This window comes from Antechinus flavipes, chromosome 6 (genome assembly GCF_016432865.1).
Source record: "Antechinus flavipes isolate AdamAnt ecotype Samford, QLD, Australia chromosome 6, AdamAnt_v2, whole genome shotgun sequence".
NCBI lineage: Eukaryota > Metazoa > Chordata > Mammalia > Dasyuromorphia > Dasyuridae > Antechinus > Antechinus flavipes.
Window position 1 is genome coordinate 77080093 of NC_067403.1, and position 15200 is coordinate 77095292.

General features: G+C 33.9%; 1 protein-coding gene across 1 annotated transcript in view; it reads right to left on the minus strand.

The window, feature by feature from the left end:
- Positions 1–15200, minus strand: part of LRBA (LPS responsive beige-like anchor protein) — a 745582-nt gene that overhangs the window by 33961 nt on the left and 696421 nt on the right. Inside the window, exons 49-51 of the mRNA XM_051966352.1 lie at positions 12194–12386; positions 7493–7555; positions 3500–3655 (exon numbers count right to left, since the gene is read on the minus strand). Of these exons, the coding sequence (XP_051822312.1) occupies positions 3500–3655; positions 7493–7555; positions 12194–12386 (412 nt within the window). The remainder of the gene's footprint in view (positions 1–3499; positions 3656–7492; positions 7556–12193; positions 12387–15200) is intronic.

Genomic DNA, 15200 nt, shown 5'->3' on the forward strand with positions numbered 1-15200 from the left:
CAAAATGCAAGGGATATGGCAAATATAAGTACGCAAAGCTGAAAAACAGGACCTGTTTAACTTGCTGAAAAAGATGGGAGTTATTTGGTCATGAACTTCATCCTATAGTTGCAGAAGACACCATATGGGCAACAGAGTTACTGCATTGTCTGTCAAATTAAAGAAAAAGCATTCTTTTGTGTCAAAGTCAGATACATTGTGATATTGCAGATTGTTTTTTAGTTTCATCATTAGAACAATTTATACTCATGAGTGGAGCAGTTTGTTAAAATGCAAAAGTTAATTATGATTGTGTCGTTACCAGAATTTTTCCATTAAGTTGTGAAATTTTTCAAGATAGCTTAGATGATTAAATAAATTAACCTTATTACTTGACAGAGTTATTTTATACTTCAGATCCAAATCTCAAAAATATTGCATTTTCCTTTTCTGCCTTTAATGGCCTTCCTCTTAAGTGTATTTTGATATAGAGATATGGCTACGGTTCACTCCTCCTAAATAAATCTTAGCATATGAATACCTGCTGCTCTCTTTCCTAAATTATTTTCTGATAATCTCATAAGAATTCCTCAACCTTTTGGGGGTTTGTTTCCTTTAATGCTAGCCCACCTCTCCACACACTAATATCAAATATTACAAGCACTGGGATATCCTTTTTTTGACAGAACACATTTTCTAGTTAATGTTCTACTTGACAGCTATGCTACCAAAAAAAAAAAAAAAAAAAAAAAAAAAAAAAAAAAATCAAGCTCAGGACCCTGAATTACTGAATCTAAAAGACTGCCTAAAAATAATTCCCACTGGTGGGGGAAGGTTTTATTATTGCCTCTCCTTCAATAGTTGTGCCCAGAAAACATCGTTTATGTTAAAAGAATTTGTTTAAAAATTATTTTTTCAAAATTCTGAAATCTAATAAGGGAAAAGGTTTTTTTTTTTTCTTTTTAAATGCTAAAATATAATTGAATTTAACACTTGTGAAAGCTTTGCCATTACATATTAGTGATCATATAATCTTTTTCTCTTGCCAAGCTTGGGGAAAATATTCAACAATATGCTTTTTTTTTTTCCCCATAAAAAAGGAAAGAAACAAAACACTTTTTTTGTTGTAAAAGAAAAAACAAAAAAACTATAAGTAAAAAATTACTTATAGTGAAACTTAGGATAGATTTTGTTTTGTCCACAGGATATTATAAATCAAAAAGAAATCATGAGAAAGTTTTTTATTTATTTCTTTATATAGACTTTTCTCTCAGGTATAAATATTTTGTTTTTTTCATTCGCTGGGACAAGATCAGTTTCATCCAAATGAAGTTTAAAAATAAGTTTTAAAAATTAAAAATTAATGAACACATCAAAGTAACACATTTATGTAGATTAAAAACTCCATACAGATAAAGACTTAGAGTTGCGTTTCTTTTGGTAAGGTTGAAAAATACAGGATGTAATATACATTGTTCCAAAAAATAAGTGTGTACTGGAGACATATAACAGATTTAGAATTCTAAAATGGGGTAATCTTTATAATCAAACTCTTTTAATTTTGACTTGGTGGGACAATGACTATATAAAGAAAACCTAAACCTTTTTTATTTTGTTTAACCTTATTATTGTAGCATTTATTATAATTATACTTTTAAACTTTAACAAAACCACTTAAATTCATTTTAGAATAATTTATGTCTGAATAACAATTTTATCATTAGCATAGTGATAATTTCTCAACCACTTGGAAGTGTCTCTCTTCAGCTTCCTTTGTATATATATTCCTAACCTCTTTATTTTAAAAACATCTACTTGAAAATACTACCTCCTAACCATCATAACAAATAATTTCAAGAGCAGAATTTGTAGAGGGATGTAACAGGTGCATTAAATGCAAGGTCAGCTCATGTTAGATTGATAACCACTCCCCAAAGGAAGGGAGGGCTAAAACTGTGAAATGCAAAATCAGAGGAAATATATTCTAATGGGAAGATTTTGTGGAAAAGTGGCTATTTGCATAATATTTCTCAGAAAGCTAATAGGTGCAACTTCTAGTAAAACTTCAATATGCAGACCCTAATAAATCTTGAAAGAACCTGGTTTGCCTTCAGTATTGTCCTTATTAAAAAATGACTGAGAAAAAAAAGCTGATATGGAATAATTTAGTTTTTAAAATACAAACACAAAATCCCTCACAAAAACAACTTAAAGAGTATGTATGCCTAAAGATCAGTACACATCTGGTTCAATCTTTTATTCTTATTTTTTGACTGAGAATAAGAATGATGATCCTGAGGAAACTCAAAATCTGAATAATAAAGAATAAAATTCTTAGTAAATTATTTAGTAAAGTAGGAAAATATATTTTGGAAGGATTGTGCAACAAGGTAGTAACATAAAGGGATTATTTGTGAAACTTCTAGGTAACCAAAAATTTCAATTAAATCAAGCACTATATTCCTAAAACATTCCAAGATTTTATTAGCATTTGAGTTGCATATGTCTACTACACATTTCACAGAATCATAAAGCTAGAGGGAACTGTGTCACTCGTTTAATCCAACATGTAACTTCATAGCCACTACTATTTCATCAGTCTAAAAATGGAAAACACATAATATTTATTCTTTTTTGAATAATCTATTTTAATGGCCTACCTATCATAACTATTATTTTTATTAGGACTCTCTTAGTCTTATATTATTTTCTAGAAACTCTTAAAATATATTAGACTGAAACTTAACTAGGCTCCATAAGTTCAATATGTTGTTCTTCACTCTGGAAGAAACTCTCTTCCCTGCAAAGCTCTACAAAAACTCATTATATTAGTTCTCATGGGGTAATATAGTTGAGCATGGAGTGTCCCTTAGGCAGATGCATGCAAATGAATATACGGACCTGATACTTTTATGCTATCTTAACAAGAGCTCCTGTCATGCATAAAGCAAGAGTCAGCTACTTTTCTTCATGATGGTATAGTTTTCAGTAGGATTCTATGCAGAATTGGGTAAAGGAGAAGAAAAATCGACTCCCAAGAGGTATGCTTAATGAGACTTTGTAGAGGCCAAAAAAAAAAAAAAAAAAAAAAAAAAAAACCAACCCACCCCCTTCCATATAAAATAACACAAAAATGGAATAACACTAGATATGTATGTATATTCCCCACAAGCTCATACATATACACAAAGCACACAATATTTACATACAATTACTGTGTTCCAAAAATGATCACCCATAATCCAAATGAATTTTGGTTGAAAATCTTTGAACAGAAAAGGCTATTAAGGATTTACAAAGGCCTACAGTGAGCACACCCTGGATGGGGCAAAAAGGTAAAGTGTGTATTTATTTTCTCTCTCTGTCTCTCTGTCTCTCTGTCTGTCTCTGTCTCTCTCACTCTCACCAATCACAAATAAGGTCATTCTTATTTGAAGAACAAATATAAGGAAATATTCTAAGCATTTCAGTGTTTACTTGTATAAATAGTGATGAGTGGTGAAAAAAAAATGACATTTACCTGTATCTGTAGAATAGACCCGGAAACTCTTGTCCCAGAAACCACAGACAAGAATATAGCGGTTGTCAGAAGTGATGACAAAGCACTGGGAGTGGACCTGAATACTCTGGTCTAAAAGGTCAGTGATTTGCCTCCTGTGCATTCCTATATTGCTAGCTATGAAGGATGAAAAAGAAATATAAGTATACATAGTCAAAGAAACTCTACACTTTAATCAAGCAATTGTTTTTGGGAAGGGGGTGGTGTGTACAGGCAATAAATCCAAATACAAGAATACTTCTTTCATTTAAGGCAATACACCCCACCCCACATACAAAATGCACATATTTGTTGCAAGAATGTGAATAGCCAGATTCAACATCCTAGCAAAAATGTCTTTGCCTAGGGGATAGAAACAATAACATGTTACAATTTTAAAATAGTATACAATCCACAGAACATGCATTATAGCTCTTGGGTAAATCTAAACTAGATTACAATCACAAGACTGTATCACAGATCAGTTTGTATTCCTGACAATCTCATTACAACTATTGTCATGAGAATGGAGTCATGTTGTGACAGTCTATTACCTTTAACATTTTGTCACAGGAAAAGATATTAGAATTTAAATGTCACATATTCTGTGAAATATCACAGCATCTTGTACTACTTTAGCTCTAACGGGTCTTTAATTTGACTAGATGTGCAATCCCAATCCCCTGTTTACAGGAGCACTATCATGTAAAGAGAGAAGAATGATATTTATTAAAGATATGTATAATTGAAAAAGTTGAAGCAGAGAGTATTGCTGTTTTCCTGAATCTTATTTAAGCAATAAAACAAGACAGAGTGACTAGCACACGGTGTTTCCAAGCTGCTACAGAATGCGTGAACTGGGGTTTATCTGAAGGCACAAGGGCAGACAGAATGACATCGAGACACAGGGGAAGGGTAATAATCCTCTGAAAATAGACTACCAGGAGTGCCATTATCAGAAAAAGAAATTATACTCAATAAGCCCTTCTTGATATTATAAAGTTAGTTATATAGAAACCTAAGTTTCCAGGGTCCTAAAGCATGTTTCAACCCTGACTTAAATAAGATCGCTTTTTCTGGAAGAAAAAATTGATGCTGAAACAAAATCAGAAGTGGTGAAGAGGTAATATTAAAGTCTTTTCCAACTAAGATTCTTTTTATAGTCTTTATTTTTTTCTGAAAACACAATGAATTCACTGTTGATGGATGTAGCACAGGTGTACAGATAAGACTCAGGAAGTAACACCAAAAATAAGTTATTTTGCATCTTTAGCACTAAAATGGTGAAAAATTCATATGTAAAATTCTAATTGAAAAAAAATTAAATGCAACTCATTAAGAGCAGTAATTTCATGTGGGATTTTGAGGACTTGTAATTTTTTTGTATTTATTTTTAGTGGAAGAGAGATTTTATAAAGGATAGAAGGCAAAATATGTTAAGAAAAGGTATTTTCAAATTAAAGTTCTGATAACATCTATCACAACTTCATGCATTGAAGGGTATTTCATAACTATTACTGAATAATGTAGACTTCTGATGCCTTTCTGAATCTGTTGGCAAGTTGGTCAGCAGTAGTTATGAATACATTTTTTGTGGGGTAAGATCTTTTCCTCCCTCCTTTCAAGGACTCAGATGTTATGAAGATGAGAAAAATCTTTTGTCATAACTTTGAAAAAGCAATGCTGTTTTTTGAAGGAAGAGGAATGTCTAAGAGATGCATTTTCCTGTGCATACAAATCCATTCAATTTCATAAGATCAAGACAGAGACAAAAACTTGAGCACCACAGAATTAGCATTCTAAATAAGGGTTATTCTATATTTGTACAAATCTGTCCCTATGTTAATTTTACTCTAATTATGCATACTTTTAGTGGGCAGGGGTCAAGTCATTTTGGAAGACTATGAAAGCTCTGCATAGTCATCAGTACGTGGGTGTAGGAACGTTGGCCAAGTGACAAAAAAGTTAGATAGGTTTATGGTTCTCAAACATAAAATATCCAGTTGGAGCAGATATGGAATTTAACATGATGACATCCATTATTTCAAATACTTCCACTTAACTGTATATAACTTAACTCACTGTCATCAACTAAACCTTATTTATTCAAAATAAGACTCATGGGTGAGGGAATAATAGTACAAATGACATATGCAAATTCTACAATACTTAAATGAAACCCTTCAAATTCTCATCATAAACAAACATTTTTATGAGACTAGAAAATAAAATAACAATAAAAAACTGAAAATGCACACTAGGCCTGCTTGAGATAACACAGAAGAATTAACAACTGAATTCATATTTCAAATGCAATTAAATTGAAATTACCTATATTATATATAAAATATCAAAAATTCTGAATTTAGAAAATCCAAACAAATTAGATTTAATACATTTACTACTATATAACACTACATTTATCCAGAGAAGAAATTTAAAATGATTCAGAAAATGGATTCTTCTGTTTCCCCAATTTAAAAAAACAAACTTTGTAATGTACATTCAAAATTATAGAAAAATATCTAATGTGGTATTCCAAGCTTTAGGCAAAGATTATCAGTGATTCCACTGGAATTATGTGTATTTTTATGTAGAAAGAGTACTTCTGTGATATGTGCTTGAACTGTGAAAAATTAATAAATTAGTTGGCTTTGACCTTAGACTCCCTCTAGTCTATCATAATGATACATTTATAAATGGCAGCACTTTAGCCCTATACTGAAATAAATAAAGGCTTTAAAGTAGGAAAAAGGTGAGTGGCCATGTACAGAACAACTTGGATTTAAAAAAAAAAAAAGGCACGCAATTTAGAGGTGCAGGCTGTATTGTTACATCCTAATTTAAAAAAACATAAGCTAGGGAAATGAGCTCAAGAATCCAAACATTACTGCTAATAATAGCTTCCCATCATTTAGGAGAAAATGCTAGTTTTTCCATTTCTAAAACTATTATTGAATAGAGAGAGGGAGAGAAAGAGATTCTGACCATTTATAAGAACACATTCCCTACCTCATCTTAGTCTCAAAGGCCAAGATGAAACATTCAAGTTTTGGCCAAACCACATTCGATCTCTGACCATGTAACATTTAAGGGTATAAAATGCTAATATGGACATATAAAGTAACCAAGCATGAAAGGCACAAGAGCAAATTTGTTTTTCAATGCTGTATGTACAACAGATCAGCATTTCATCTCAAAGGGGGTCTCTTTGTAGACATCTCTCCTCTCCGCTCTCCCTCCCTCCCCCTTTCTCCTTCTTCCTTCCTTTCTTCCTCCTCCTTTCCCCCCATTTTGTCTCTCCCTCCTTCTCTGTCTCTCTTTCTCCCCCCCACATTTAACTTCCAGTGATGATCTCCTGGGCTGCTGGGTCCCAGGAAAATGAATACTAATATCTTAACATTGCTATTGGTGGGGCAACATATTTCAACTTTGAAACTGCTCTGCGAATGCACATTAATCCCCTCAGCCCAAACAGCGGATCCATGAAGAAAGGATTGATCTCCTTTAATGATGAAGTCCCAGCACCACGGTTTTATTTTTCACCACACAGTGCTGCTAAGAACCCCACTGTTATTATGAAAATTTCCCCAGCAAAGGAGCTCCATCACATTACCGGTGCACCGATTCATCATAACGTGCCTCGCTCCTGCTCATCAACAAGTCTGAGTGATGAAAAGATCCAATATTATCCTGACAGTACTTCATGCGCATTCTCAATCACACATTATTACAGCATCCATATTAATTTTCAGTGACACGCGTCCTAGGCCTGTTCAAATTAGGCAAACCAACGAGGGGGAGTTGATGAAATACCAGCATAGCCACAGCTCATTGCATTCCAATTTGCATGCAAATGGTTTATCAGGAAAATTCCATTCCCAGCAACCAGCAAGTGAAAAACAACCGTAATCTACACTTCAGGGCCACCATACAGAGCTTAATGAATCGCAAAGAGAGAAGGAAGTGACAGACCTATGAGAGGATCGATTTCCACTGGCAGCTGGTATGGCTGGTCCTGTACAGCACCTTGATGAGCTGGAATTCACAAAAGATTAAAAAAAAAATCTGCATTACTTTTCATATTTTAAACCATGTAAAAATACTTAAGTCAAATCTCATGTGCAATTGGTTTCTAAACCTCCAAATATCTTATGATTTTTGTTAAATTTAAAGAAAAAAAAAATCCAGGTGCTTTCATGGACAGTTTATTAAACATTTATTTTAGATTAGTGCTGTTCTGAATGGGTGCCATCACCAGTGGCTCCAGTCCTGGGCCATAAGCTATAGCAGATGCTTGACTGGCAACCTCCGATGCTGCAACAAAACAAAATTAAGTGGTAAAGAGCACTGAAAACAAAATGTGACAGCCATCTGCTGACTGGAGCAAATACTATTTTTTTGGTTATTTCCTAAAAAGGCATCTTTGAATACTGCAGCACAAAGGACCTGCAAAAATGTCAATTTATGATGGAAAAAGGGAAAGCTCCAAGTCAGGGAACATTTAATGTTTCATCCATCACTTAAAATCAATCAATCGCAAGTCTGAATAAAAATAAAGAAAACCATTTTGCAGATAAATGTTTTCGTTAAATGCATTTGGCTGAGTTACATTCCTAACAATCAAACTAATGTATATATGTGTTTTAAAATTTTATTAACATTTGCTATTTCTGCTTCAATTTAAAAATACTCAGAAGCAGAAGAGTAAACAGAATCAATATAGACCATAGCCAATTTGTTCTCTTCTCAAAATGATTTTGAATAATATACTATTGGCTCTGCAATTTAAAACAGCCTGGTATACGTAGCCTTTCCTTTATAAGTAGTTGTGGACCCAAGAGTAGAGTGGAAAGAAGTACAAATGGAGAACAGGGTTCTAGACTGAAGTGTGGCAAATAACAACTTATATAACATTCAGCAAGTCACTTTCCCTTCTCTGGAATTCACCTACCATAACTAGAAAATGTAGATGATCTCTCAAATTTTGCATTACTTTATTTATTTGTTTGTTTATCTATTTAATTATTTATTTATAGGTTGTCACCTTCTTTATTTAACTTATATACAGAATACATCATGTGAGATGATAGACTAGATGAATCAAAAGCTGGAATTAAATTTGCCAGGAGAAATAACAACATCATGACTTCTTTTGCCTGTTTGGTTGGAACTGTGGTTTTGTTAGTTAGGGAACTCTCCCTACAGCTTTGTAATTGCCCTGAAACTTGCAGTGTCAGAGGTTTCCTGAAGCATTGAGAGCTTAAGTGAGTTGCCTAGGATCACATAGTTAATATATGTCAGCAAAGGGTTGACCAAATCACCAAATTTTGGCAATTACGACAACAGCACATCATCCAGTATAACACACTGCCTTATATAATTCCATCTAATCTGTCAACTAAAGGGCCTAGCATCTGTCATCTTGGGAAACAAACTGTGCATATAATATACTTTTTTAAAAATCAAGTTAAAATATTTAATAATCACTGCTATACATCTGTGATTTCTATAAGTAACTTCTTTCCATTCAACTACCATCCCGAATTCCTTTTTCTTTTCATGAGCCCTTGAGTACTGCCATTGATCGTTTGGGCGAGTATGAAATTTCTGATTATGAAGCACTATGTGACCATAACAGGAGCTGGCAGTGGTGAGACAATTTTCGCAAATGCTAAGGAATCTTAACTTCAACTTAATACCACCTGAGTATATCTTCACGGATTCTGATAATCTCTTTCTCCCAATGAGACTCTGACCCACAGAGATACTTGAGCCAAGATATAAGTACAAGAAGGCATGATATTATGGGGTCAAGTCTGGTACAGTTAATGACTGAGCTTTAGCAACAGCAAAAAGAAATTCATATGGATTCCCCTAGAAGAAGCTGCTGAATGGAGCAACTGTGGTTATACTTGCAGAAATTATAGGTACACAACAGCAATAGTTAGATATTGTAAATGTGGTAAGAATGAGCATATAGTATAAGCAATATGCTTATTGAAGGAATAATTATTGAGCCTTCTGTGTTCTAATAGACCAAAGATAATACAAGGTAAACAGATGACAAGATCTATATAAATATAACTTGTGGATTTGGTCACATTTCTTCCTTTCTCACCTGGCACTCTTGAAGAGGAGATTCTTAAGACTTCTCTGACTTATTTCTCCAAGATCTTAGCAACTTTGATATTCTACCTCATCACTACCCTTGGACCTTTTCATTGGAGAGGCGGGGTTGGTACTCCTAAGCTCCATTTCAGGAGAGAGCTCAGCTCAAATCTCAGCTAGCTACCCTACTTGGGGACTTCACTGACTGACTTCTCCACCAAGGCCCCACCTTTGGAACATTCTCTGGATATCTTTTTCTTCAGCTTTCTTTTATGTTTTGTCTTACCTCTAGAAATAGTAAGCTACAGATAATATGTATTATAGGAAGACTTTAGCCAGATCTTTCTGACTCTGAGGCCCACCCTCTCTATTACTTACTCAATCTAAACAGTTCTGTTTTTACTCACTTTATACTTCCTAATAAAATCAAGTAAAAGCTTACCTTTTTTTTTTTTAATTAAAGCTTTTTATTGACAAAACATATGCATGGGTAATTTTTCAACATTGACTCTTGCAAAACCGTCTATTCCAAATTTTTCCCTCCTTCCCTTCATCCCTCCTCCCCTAGATGGCAGCTAGTCCAATACATGTTAAATATGTTAAATCCAATATATGTATACATATTTATACAGTTATCTTGCTGCACAAGAAAAATCGGATCAAGAAGGAAAAAAAAAAACCTGAGAAAGAAAACAAAATGCAAAGCTTACAATTTTCTAAACCATTTTGAAACTTACGGCCCTGTTCTTTCTTAATGCTGTTTTATAAACTCTTTGGTGCTACGTCATAAATGTAAGTTACTGTTGTTATTTCATCTACAGTTGGTTGCTGTTATTATTCCATTTCTCAGGTTCCCATTGCAGTTTTTCACAATTCCCTGCAGGGCAGGTAAGGAACCTGGCTACAAAGCCTTTACTCCTGCTCTGAGAATTTTACTGTGGATGGTGTCTTCAATTACTTACATTTGAGGATTTCACTAATAGATCTATCCCCCTCCCCCACTAGCTCATCTCTGGTGATCTTGAGACCTTAGGAAAATTGAGTTGAAGGGTCTCTGATCTGAAACTTAGGAAAAAAAACTCTGAAGTACTCAGTTCTATGCCTAGTGATGGTTTATGCCATATTTGTAAACATTAGATAGGAAAAGAAAGACCAAATTAGGACAGTTAAGGAAATTTATACATTTTGGTTTTAATTTTTAGGATTAATTGCTAAGTTCCTATCATCTAATTAAGAAAAAACCCATATGATTGACCCTGACACGTTGGTATATTTTTTATTATATGACAACTTAAACTCTCATTTGATGTCGCAGGTGATTCTGGGCAATGCAAGTAAGTCACTTAGATGACTGTTGTTTCATATTCAAAAAGCAGGTTTAAAGATGATACTTACTCTCTGCTGAATCATGTGGAGTTGAGTACAGGATTTGCAGTGATGAGCTCTTTAATTGAGTATTTTTGTTTGTTTTTATTCTAATGTCAATTCAGTTCTTTTCAATTCCAGAAGCTCTTGTATTTAGTTTGATGTAAAGCCATGGCCCTAGAATCTTTATATCTTTCCAATCACTTTCCTTACTCTAACAAGAAGTGCTTTATGCATACTCCGCCAAGCTTTGCAGATGTTTCCACAATTTAAAGAGACTATTTAAACTCATCTGCACAGCTTGCAGTCTAAAATAAAAGCTTAATAAAGGGCCAACTGTTTCAAGGAAATTTTAAATTCCTCTTTTTTCTCTCCATTCTCTAAATAAAAGACATGAACTTTCTGGGCAAATATTATCATGCTGTATCCCTTAAATCATAATGGCCAGCCGGCATTTAAACAACAGAATCTTGTTTTGAGTATATAATATTCTAGATGCCTATATGACCTCAGTGCTATATGAAATTATTCTGTAAATGACGTTACTGACCCTAAATCTCATTTTCTTCCAGAGTCTAGGCTGATCCATTAAAAATCTCTTGTCTGGTTTTCCCTCCTCTCTCTTTACTACCTTCTTTCTTTCTTTTCCTCTATCTATTCTTCCTCTACTAACATCTGCACATATTTATGAGCAAGCTTGCTTAGGTGCAAGCATAGAAAGAGAGGGGTTTTGTTTTGGTTTGTTTTATTCAAAACTGATTCTTAGGGAGAATTGAAATCTATAACTCTGGTGTCATGTAGACTAAAAGCTCCTTGAGGTCAGGGACTATGTCATCTTATATTTATTCTATATTCCCCTCACCCATAGCATTTAGTATATGGCTATAGACACAACACACACTCCATAAATACTTGCTGAATAAATGAATTTTTGCACACTTATGTTGATCTACATGTATTTGTATGATATAAGCATATAAATGCATGGACATATGTACTATATGGAAAAACAGATATTAAGAAATAGTGTGGTTAAACATCAACTGTATTGTAGACTTTCGGTGTAGGGTCAATCAATGTGTCTAAAGTTTGCAAGTTAAAACCTTAAACTTTTGTGCAAGAATAAGAAATATTGAGATGTAATTCTTTACCAAGGTTTATAGTGTTGACTGTAGCTCAAGATGTTGTTTCTTTACTCACCGGGAAGGTTGTGCCACTTGTTCACAGCAAATAGCCTGTTAGCAGTGACTGTGATCACAGCAGGAGTTGCCAAGCCGGGCTGGGTGTTGGCTGCTACATGAGTGACAGGGGAGTTGGATGGGAACTTTAGGACCATGATCACATCCTGCTGAGCTTGGTCTGTGAACATCAATGGACTCTGCAGGAGGAGATACTGTTGAGTGGGCATGACAAGACCCCAAATACAGAGGAAAGAACAAGAAAAGGGGAGAGGGTATAGGAAAAGAAGGAGAAGAATAGATTAAAACAAGCAAGCATCACTAGCAGCTGCAAGTGAAAGCATCAGACAGGCTAGAGGAAACAGAAAGTTGATTTGAATTTTTAAAAAATATATTATGACGTTTGAAATTTTCTGTTTGGAATGATGGATTTAAGTGGGAAAAACTTCATCCATGCCACTGGGTTAGACAATGTAAAAGAGACAAATAAAAACCCCCAAATGCTGGAAAATGAGAAAGCTTTCCAGTTCATATTCTAGAGAGAGACTATAGAATCTTTATTAAAGTTTCCAATTGCCCATTATTTGCCAAAAAGCCATCTTCTGGCTCTATTGAGGTAGTATGCCGAAGAAAGTATAGAACAGGCAAGAGGCAAGGAAATTCCCAGAGACCACCAAAAGTTGTGTTGAGTTGGAATGGAGATTTTGACAAACTGAATAAAAAGAAAATAAAAATATATTTACATACAGCACATTTAGATGGCATACAGACATTATTACAGGTAAAGAAATAACTTATTGATATAATGCATAAACTTAATTATGAACCTGTTTCAAAGCAAAGTTTAATTAAATGAACTAGTAAAGACAATATATTTATATAGTACACACAGTCATAAACACCACTCTATTGTAATGCAAATGTATTTTCTTCTTGTAGCAGTTAATTGTAAAGAAAAACACCTAAATGACATCTCTCCCCCTCCTAATATCACAAACCAGAGATCCTGGGTTTTTTAAGCTCTCTTTTGAACACTTGATAGTAATTGAAATTGATAACACAATACTGACTATTCTCATGGTTATTATCAATATAAATCTTAATATATCTACTAAAGATTTGGAAAATTCTTCCAACTCATAAGTAAAAATCCAGGACATAACCTAAAACAGTGTACAAAACAGTTAGCTTTATTTGGTAATAGTGGGTTGTACATTTTCAGCCACTCTCCCTTTCATATCTACTTTGAAAAATCTGATCAGAATTGTTAAGAATAGAAATAGTCTGATGAAGTTCTCTTAGCTGCCTTCCTACTGCCATATTTCAATACACCAGGTATATGTGCACATATAAATGCATACATTTAATATATATTTATTCAGAACTGCTAATAAAAAATTAAATGCATTTGCATTTTTATTATCAGTCCTTTTAAAAAAGTTATTAAGAGTACTTAGAAAAACATATTGCACTAAGAATTCCTATTTGCACTCTTTGCATAAAGGTGTAAATAAAGGCAACTAATAAGCTACCCAGACACCCTTCTGAGCAAGTGGCTAAAAGCCAATCAATATTATGAGTTAATCCTCCCTGGATGCTCATTCAATTAAAGGTGTCAGTAATGCCTCATCTGATGTGGCCTCAATTAAATCCAACTATCTGATGGTGTGAAAACACAGGGGGATACAGCAACAGCAGCAGACCCAGACAAATAGGCAGCCTTCGTGTGGCTGCTAATTACTACACCTGGTGTATATTATAGCTTAGGCACTTAACACAGCACGAAGCAACTTTAATTTCTGCTGAATTCACGGTAGAGGCAGAGGACCCTAATTTGAACTTTAGTAAATAAAATGAAAACACACTTCTGCTTTTAAAAACTTGAGTTCCTAATATGGAAATTCTTATTTCTTAATGTCATGGGGGGGAGCATTCTAAAATTGTTTTAATTAATTTTGTGAAATTACATTATCGATCCCAGACAAGAAACAATCAACAATAAACATGACCTATGAACTGTTCTGTGAGATGCCCTAAGTTATATACTTTCAAAATGTTTGCACATGCTACTAATGAGAAAATTGGAGCATAATACAAATTATGCATACAACATCTCATTAGAAATCCATGCATGTTTATCTAGTTTGATGGACTACACCAGAAAATATCATGTTTTAAACTAATTCCAATATTTGTGCTTAAACAAACAAACGAGCTTAAGTCTGGTGAAAGTAGAAAGAACATACTGTTTACATCTTAAGTTTCTTTGACATACCAACTATTGATTATCTAGAAGGAACAAGTAGACCTTTAATATTCCTTCTGCATTCTCTGTATTAGAAGTAATGGCTGGACTTAACTAGATTAGTGGAACAACTAGTAGAATGAGAACTGGTAAGAGTATCTCTGCAGGACAGACAATGGGGAATAATAGAACAGGCACTGTCTTACGAGTGTAAGGATCAAAGTTCAAAGTCCAGTTCTGTGACTTTAGACAAGGTACTAAACTTAGCTGGGTCTCAGTTTACTTTTCTGTTCAATAAGAACAATAAGGATATGTGATGTCTAAAGTCTCATCTAGCTCTAAACTAGAACTGGGATCTCAGAATTTTTTTATTATTTTTTATTTTTTATTATATATTTTATTTTATTTTATAATAACTTTATATTGACAGAACCCATGCCAGGATAATTTTTTTTTTTTTTTACAACATTATCCCTTGCACTCGCTTCTGTTCCGATTTTTTCCTTCCCTCCCTCCACCCCCTCCCCTAGATGGCAAGCAGTCCTATATATGTTAGATATGTTGCAGTATATCCTAGATACAATATGTGTGGGCAGAACTGAATAGTTCTCTTGTTGCACAGGGAGAACTGGATGCAGAAGGTAAAAATAACCCGGGAAGAAAAACAAAAATGCAAATAGTTCACATTCATTTCCCGGTGTTCTTTCTTTGGATTTAGCTGCTTCTGTCCATCATTTTATCAATTGAAACTCAATTAGGTCTCTTTGTCAAAGAGATCCACTTC